This window comes from Gekko japonicus, unplaced genomic scaffold (assembly GCF_001447785.1).
Source record: "Gekko japonicus isolate JY-2015 unplaced genomic scaffold, Gekko_japonicus_V1.1 scaffold3048, whole genome shotgun sequence".
Lineage (NCBI taxonomy): Eukaryota > Metazoa > Chordata > Lepidosauria > Squamata > Gekkonidae > Gekko > Gekko japonicus.
Window position 1 is genome coordinate 172343 of NW_015175455.1, and position 8788 is coordinate 181130.

Genomic DNA, 8788 nt, shown 5'->3' on the forward strand with positions numbered 1-8788 from the left:
TTTACAAATGAAGCTGGGGACCAGTACCTGGATGACTGTGGGGTTTAAACATGAAATTGCCCAGGGCACATATTAGAGGAAAATCAAGGGTACACTATACATGGATTGTATATGTGTTCACTGTAATATGTAAGCTAGATTAGTGAAGCAATCCAGAGGGCCTTGGGGTGGAGAAGGATGCCCTCCATTTCACTGCTGAGGAGAGACTATTGTAAATAAGTCGAATGATCCATGCTGCTACTCCTGGAAAGGTCGGTCATCTATGGGGAATTATTTTTAATTAAAACTTTTTATGGGGATGTGAATGTTCTGTAAGTTTTGTAGAAATACTTGGGGGGGGGGTTGCTGTGTTCCTGAAATTGTGGACAAAATTGTTCTCATTTGATTGTGTGTGCTTTCTCTCTCAATTGACCTGCCTCTTTCCAGGTCCATGAGCCAATCAGGAGGGAGATCCTGGAGCAGGTCCTCAACAGAGTCATCATCAATGCTGGATCTCCCATCTGCCACTTCATAGGTAATGGTGAAATGATCCAGTGGGTGATCCATTACGTTGCCAAACTGCTTTTTAGTTTTGATTCCTTCTCTGCTTCAGAGGGATAACAGTTCCTCATTCCAAAACTCTTGTGGTCTGTCTTTGAGAAATAAGGGTCTCATATAGCACTTACATCCTGGTGTGTCAAGATATATTTTCCGGCCTGTACTCACTCTAGCTTCTGAATGCCACAACAGGAGAAGTCTGTCCTCTTTTCTCTCTTCCCACCCCAGGGTCCTGCCATTTGGACCTTTTGTTCTTACCTCATAGGAGGCCATAGCTCTGCTTGTTATTTTCTTCTTCCAGATTTGCTGTCCAGCATCATCTCCTATGCTCCCCTCGTCCTTCAGAATTCTTCCTCTAAAATCACAGAGGCCTTCGATCAGCTGTCTTTTCTCCCTCTTGCAACAGTGCAGGGACTCCTGAAGGCTGTGCAGGTAAAGCATTGTGCTCCAGAGGAGGAGAGGGCATGTGTGTCTAAGGCACAGGAGGAGTTGCAGCGGGCAGTCTCCGGTGTGGGTGCATGTTCTTGGCTAACAATACTTTTAGTATATAATTGAATGGTTTTCTGAGGGTACAGCTAGCATTTCGTTCACAGCACACAGTTTAACAGTTACTGATCCAAACTTTGATCATTCTGAAAAGATGACTTTCTCCTAACCTCTCTCTTTCTGGATTTCCTAGTAGTCTTCCTCCGTGTTGACCAAGTACACATTCTGGTCTATTCCATCCTTTTTTTGTTCCAGCCTCTGCTCAAAATAAGCATGTCCATGAGGGACTCCCTGATCCTTGTTCTTCGCAAATCAATGTTTTCGGGGTAAGTTGCCTTAAAAAAAATTATTTCCTTCAAAAACAGGAAAAAAGAACAAACAAGGGAAAAAACCTCTCAAAAGTCAACAACTAAGGAGGAAAAAGTATATATAAAGTAGAAAGACAAATATAACAACATTGGTGGCAGATCTACATACACATTTCTATAAAAGATTTCCAGATATCTAAAAATAAGTCCATATACAGTTGTCTTCAGTCCATTGATTTACAGGAAGTGGGCATTTATGTCTTTAGTGTTGTAATATTAGTATTTTAGCTGTAGTAAGGGCATGGAGGGTCCATTTTTGTTGACCATTGTTAACCTCCGAGAGACAGTCATATGGTTTAAAAGTACATAAATCAACAAATGTTCTAATACAAAATTGATATGAGTAATAATTTCCTCCCAGAAAAACTGAAAGACAGGACACACCCAAAGTACATGTTTAAGGGACACTTTCTGTGAGTTACAATGCCATCACGTAGAGACTTTACGCAGTCCTTTATTAAAGAGTCGCTGTGGTGTCCCTTGTATCCTGAACATAATTTTTTGCTGAATAAGTTGCAACTTAAGATCCATAAATGTAAAGATTTCCCTTGCTCGAAAGCTAGTCGAATCCAACTCTAGGGGGCAGTGCTCATCTCAATTTCCAAGCCGAAGAGTCAGCGTTGTCCAAAGACGTTTCCGTGGTCATGTGGCTAGCATGACTAAATGTCAAGGCGCATGGAACGCTATTACCTTCCCACCGAAGCAGTACCTATTTATCTACTTGCAATTTCTTGCTTGCAAACTGCTGGGTTGGCAGGAGCTGGGACCAGAGACGGGAGCTCATTCTGTCATGTGGCACTAGGGTCTCGAACTGCTGAACTACAGACCAAAATAGGGTGATTCCATTCAATCCTGAGATCTGGATTGGTCCATGTCAGTTTATTAATTGACATCAATTATTTATAAACACATATTAGAGTTTCCAGGAACAAGGGGACTCTGAGACAATTAATGTCTCAGGGCCATATTTAGACACTAACTGATGCTGCAATTGTAAATACATTCAACAGAAGTTGACAATTCATATCTAGGCCTCAGCTGAGAAAATAACAAAAAAATCCCCCTGTTGGTCTAAGCCTTCCATAAAAAAGATTTCTTCCCCATTTTTAGATAAGGATTGGCCCTTAATACACTCGATCCATTCCAGTCTCACTTCAGGCCTGGTTTTGAACAGAGACAGCCACTGCAGGACAACCTTCAGCTGCACTTGGATCAAGGCAGTTCACCACTCCTGACCTTGTTGGATCTTTCTCCCTTCTCTGACCCATTGTCTGGGTGCAACAATGCCATGGTTGGATGGTTGAGGCAGAGCTGGTGAATTGTTTGTTTTTTATACTGTTTTAACTACATTATTATGTCTGTTTTAGGTAAAGGTTCCCTTGCTCGAAAGCCAGTCGAATCCGACTCTAAGGTTGCGGTGCTCATCTCCGTTTCAAAGCCGATAAATTTTTCAGAACCCCCCTTTGTGGGGGAGGGGCAGTCGATAAATTGAAATAAATAAATAAAAATAAATATAAAATAGAGCATGTGAAAATGGATCAAATTGATATTGTTGTGACATAACACACCATAGTTCTCTAGCTGCAGAAACTGCAGGAGGAATGGGATCCACTAACATAAGTAGACCCTAATGCAGGGGTGTCAGGCATAAGGCCCGGGGGGCCAGAGGGCTCTTACCTGGTCCGCAAGCAACTGGTATAAGGTACACCCCCTTTTATGGTATCCCTTAGAAAAAAACCTAGTCTTGCATATGATTAAACACATTTATTGGGGCTTTTGGGGGATCCCAAGTAAATTAATTGCTTTCAATGCTAGGGATCAATTGCTTTTGTTTGTATTTTGAGTAAAAATTAATATTGTTAATTGGGTTTGCTGTGTCCTTTATAAGGTTTATACCTCTGGTACCTGGTGTTACATTTTGTGCCACACACAAAATGACATTTGTGTCAGATCCGGCCCTTGTAACAAATGAGTTTGACACCTCTGCCCTAATGCATTCCGCCTAGAGAGGGGCTCCAGAAATGAGGCCCCCAAAAGAGTCCAAGATGGACAGTCCAACTGCCCAATAACTAGTACAATTTAGCAAATATGCCTTATGATATAAACTGAGATCAGGGAAAGCAAATCTTCCATCATTGAATGGGAGTTGCATCTCCTTTAAAGAAATCCAAGGCAATAAAGAACCCCACATAAATTTCTGAAACAAAGTATACGAAAAGGAATTGCATGAAAATTATAAATAATCCTGGGTATAGTACTCATTTTTAGTGTATTTACTTTGCCCCATAAAGACAACTTTAAAGTTGTCCAGTTCCAAAGCTATATCAGCAAGTAGCTTGTTAAAATTTAGTATAATCATATGCATAGTATCTCTAGGAATCCATATTCCAAGATAAGTGACGCCATCTGGACACCACCAAAACATGTCCATAAGCAAATCCACTCCATGATATATTGTCTCCCAATGGCATCAACTCAGATTTGGTCCAATTGACGGAATAGACAGACAAGTCTCGGAAGGTATTAATCATAGTCATTAATGCAGGAATGGAAGACTGAGGTGTGAGGTCCCAAAATAAACATTAAAGTTTATTTACATAAAGAATAATCTTACATTCTAAGGAATTATATACAAAGCCTTGAATATTATTATTTTGTCTGGTAGCACAAGCTAGAGGTTCCAGACTTAGATCAAAAATAAGAGGAGAAAGAAGGCAACCGTGTCTAGGTACGGTTGTCAGTCTCCAGGTGGGGCTGGAGATCTCCCGGAATTACAGGTGATCTCCAGGCTACATAAATAGCTTATTTATTATTTATTTGTTTGAAACATTTATTCCGCTTCCTCTGGAGAAAATGGCTGCTTTGGAAAGGGAACTATATGTTATTATACCCTGCTGAGGTCCCTCCCCTCCCTAAAGCCCGACCTCCCAGGCTCCACCCTTAAAATGTCCAGATTAGAAATGTAAAATTTCTGGAAATTTTGAAGCTCAGAAAAAAACCCGGGTTTTTCCCCGTTTTTTTGGGGGGGAGAAACGGAACGGAAAAATTGAAAACATCACCTACATTCGCTTTTTTTTTTTCTTTTCTAGATTGAAAATCATTCTGTTACTTTAGGAGCATAAAATATGACTATGGACATTTTTACTTGGCATGAAATTATCACAACTAGCATATTAAAAATATAGTGTATCCAAACAATTATTACAAACAGAATACCCACCCACATGCAAAAACAAAACTGAAACCTTTTAATTTTCTTCTGACAGTAGCACCTCCTAAAGGAAGAAATACATCTTGTTCTTGCATTGAAGAGTTCAGTTTGTAACCTAGGACTTGCTTGTCCTCAGTGCACAGAAATTAGATCAATCTGATACCATATATATATATATATATTGGAAACGATTTGGAAAATATTTGAACATCTTGTCTTAAAATATTTTATTCACCATGTTAAAATAAAACGTTCCATAATCATTTTTTTTCTTTTCTTTTTTCAGTTTTTCCAATTTTTCGGGAAAAAACAAAAAAGGCTTCAGGAAAAAAACGTTTTCCCCCCGAATTTTTCCGGGTTTTTTCCGGGCCTTCACATCTCTAGTCCAGATATTTTCAAACCCAGAGTTGGCAACCCTGTGTCTAGTACCCCTCTCAAGAGGGAATTGTGTGGAAAATATGCCATTAGTCAGTATCCTGATTCTGGGAGATGAATAGGGAATTCTAACCCATTTAAAAAATGCATGGGAAAACCAAATTTATTAAATGTAACAAGGATAAATTTCCAGTATATTCTGTCAAAAGCCTTTTTGGCATCAAGTGAGAGAATGGCAATTTGATCAGATCTCTTACTATTTAAAGCAATTGAATCATTGACTAGCCTAAGATTATGCAAGCCTTGCCTACCAAGTATAAATCCTACCTGGTCTACATGGACCAAAGTTGTAACAACCTTTGGAAGTCTCGTTAGCAAGAGTAACTGTTAGCATCTACATTAATCAAAGAAATAGACTGAAAATGTGTACTCTGAGCATGATGCACCATCTAGTCACCATCTAGTCTTTCACATCACCTACTGCCAGATCCTTTAACTGGAGATGGTGGGGATTGAACCTGGGACCTTCTGCTTAACACTGAGCTGCAGCCCCTCCCCTAAAGGGGTCTTTGCCAGGTTTTGGAATCATAGTAATATACGCATCGTATAACAAATTGCAATGAGCCAGATTAAGAAATCTTGTTATACAACTGATATAGTTTTGGAATTAAAAAATCTGAAAAAGTTTTATGCCATTCATTAGGCAACCCAGCAGATCGTGGAGATTTGCCAGTATTCATATTCATTATCACTACCTTAATTTCATCCATGTGCAAAAGTTCAGCAAGAAGCTGAATAATTTCTAAATATAGGAGGTCAAGGTGAGAAAAAAATGTTTCATTTCCCCCCCCCTGCGGCGGTGGACACTGGGAGCCACTCTGGGCTCAGCAATGGGGGTGGGGGGCGATGGGATTCCCCCCTGTGCATTATGCACGCCCCCAATTTAAAAAATTCATGGAGGGATGGTAAAGTAGCATTCTCTGCACAAGTGCTTTCCTTTATACTTGTGTGGCGGAGCCTGGGAGCTGTGGCAGGCCATTCAGGAGCTGCTCTGAACCCTGCTGCAGTGGTGGTGGGTACCAGGAGCCATTTGAGGCCCTTCTGCAGCAGCAGCAGCAGCAGATGATGGGAGCCACTTCGGGCCCTGCGGCAGGGGATGGCAGGAGTTGTTCAGGGCCCTGCTGTGCCAGCAGCAGACTCCAGGAGCTGCTCCAGGCCTGCTGCAGCAGTGACAGACCCTAGGGGCCGTTTGGGGCCCTGCGGCGGTGGACACTGGGAGCCACTCTGGGCTCAGCAGCAGCAGGCACTGGGAGCTGCTCCGGGCTCAGAGCAGCTCCCAGACACTGCTGCTGCTGGACTCCAAGGCTCAGCAATGGGGGTGGGGGGAGATGGGATTCCCCCCTGTGAATTATGCAGGCCCCCACTTGTGTACTATATTCCTCTCATCTTTGATCAAAGGAATATAGTTCTTATTGCTGCCTTAAACAATATACTAAAATTTTACCTGGTTTGTGCTAGTCACATTAGGAAAGAGGTAAAAGACGAGTTAAAGCATTATTCTACTTTAACTGACAGTATATTATTTAGTTCATATTTAACCTTTTCTCAGCTATGCTGCCATATTGTTTACAGGCCCGGGTTCGCTTTCATGACCTGTGTGCTAGTGGCTGCCGCAATCCTTTCTTTTTTCTTACTGACTTTGTAGCCAGCCTGTGTAGTGTCTTCCCATCAATTAACCGTGTGACTAGTTTCGTTTCCCAGCCTCGGCTCTAACTGCCTTGGTCCTCCTTCCCGCCTGCGGGAGTCAGGCCGATTGGCCCATGGGGTGGGGGTGGGGGGACATTTGAATATCCTATATCTCTCTCAGCTTTCTATGGTGTAGTTATTCCTAACAGTGACTGTGTCTATGCTACCATAGTGCTAACAATAAAATATAACCTTCAAAGAAGCGTGTACTCTGTTGTTTGACTGTGGGTCCTGACACCTTTTGTGGTTCCTGATAAAGATCTGCCTTTTTAAGAATACATTTTCAAAACGAACATCTCACCCTTCATCCAAGGAGCTTAGTGGGAGTATATGTGGCTCTCCCTGGTCGCATTTTGTCTTCATAACAATCCCATCAGGTAGGTTAAGCTGAGAGAGAGATGGCTCCACGATCTCCTAGTAAGTTTCATAGCAGAGTGGATATTCAAACCCAAGCCTCTCAGATCCTAGTGTCAGCTATGCTGCCATGGGGGTTGGGATGTTCTTTCAGTGTCTGTGTAAATTGCTTTCGCATTCCTTTCTCTCTGCTCTGCGCTGAAATGCTAATCTCCAAAGCAGTACAGGTGGTAATGTGTGTTGTCTGCCTTCAAGACCGACCGTGGGAGCCGCACAATTCTCAGCTTCGCCTAGTAACGCTTGCCAGCTCTAGCCTGCGCGCAGGAGGGTGCCTAATTGGCCAACGCAGTGGGGTGTGTGTGTGTGCATACGAATGCCCTATATCTCATTAGGTTCAAGAGGCAACTGCTATTCTTAACAGTGACTATGTTAATGCATCTATGGCTCTTCAATAAAAGTATAACCTTTCTAAAGAAGTGTGTACTCCATTGTTGGCTGTGGGTTCTGACACCTAGTCCAGCACTTTAACAACTATACCACACTGGCTTGTCTTGTTCAGTGGAGTTATGTCTCTGTTTCTTTTCTGACTTTGCATTAAAACTTTTTTTTTGCTTTTATCACATTTGCATTCTCTTAGCTCTTAGAGGATTAACATGGGTGTCGTTTCCTTTTTGGAAAAGAACTCCTGATTATAATTTAATTACTTATTTCATTTGTACCCCAGCTTTTCCCCCAATGGGGAACCAAAGCAAATCATTTTCCCACCCAGCAAACTTCCATGGCAGAGTGAGGATTCAGATCCAGATTCCTAGTGTGTCTGTAACCACACCACCACACTGGCGCTTAAGTTTCTTGAATCCTGAGTGAAAGCAAAACATAGTTTTACTGTCTAAACTTTGCTACAGATGCAGGCATCACAGAACACTGAAACTAACCCACTAAATAAAAGTCTCCAGCAAATGTTCTAGTGAGACTCCTTTGCTGTCCTCGTTTGTGTTGTTTTGTAACACCTTATTGAGCTGTATATAGCCAGTATTATTGAGCTGCATGTATTCAATATGTCAGGAGTTTGTGATATTAGTGAGGACCTGTATAGCTGTGGTCAAAAGTCATCAAAACAAGTCTTTATCTGGGAAGTCTGAGCAACTAAAATGCTTTCAGAATACTTTACTCATTATGAAATATATTTTTTCCTTATTGGGGATCCAAAGTTTTTTACATTGTTTTCCTGTCCTCAATTATAACTACACAACCCTGTGAGGTAAGTTAGTCTGAGAGCACGTGACTGGCCCATGGTCAGCCAGCAAGCTTCCATGGCTGACTGGGGATTCAAATCTGGGTGGCCCAGATCCTAGCCTGGCGCTCTAACCACCATTTCCCATTTCAAAATGTACCCGTTCCCTGAATGTGCATGCATACCTATTAGCTGCTGTAACAAAACAAACTGACTTCTAGTTCAGCCAAACCTTCATGTTACCTAAATGCACTCAATCTAAAACCTTTGCAGCCCAGATACCTTTTGCACTACAGAATTATATTTGCTCCGAGGCAAGAGAGGCAGCTGTGAAATTAATGGATTTCTGTTCAGCTGTTTTTGTGCCTGTTCAAGGATGCTAAGCAAGGTCACTTCCTTGAAGACAGCATAACGAGTCTTGCAGAAACCAGGGCTAAGATAGAATGCCATTTCTTCATGACATAGAAAATGACACTG

The 8788-nt window shown here is 41.8% G+C and overlaps 1 protein-coding gene across 1 annotated transcript in view; it reads left to right on the forward strand.

Moving 5' to 3' along the window:
* Positions 1-8788, forward strand: part of FANCI (Fanconi anemia complementation group I) — a 35756-nt gene that overhangs the window by 18476 nt on the left and 8492 nt on the right. The window contains 3 exon segments of the mRNA XM_015425901.1: positions 362-514; positions 839-969; positions 1279-1349. Of these exon segments, the coding sequence (XP_015281387.1) occupies positions 362-514; positions 839-969; positions 1279-1349 (355 nt within the window).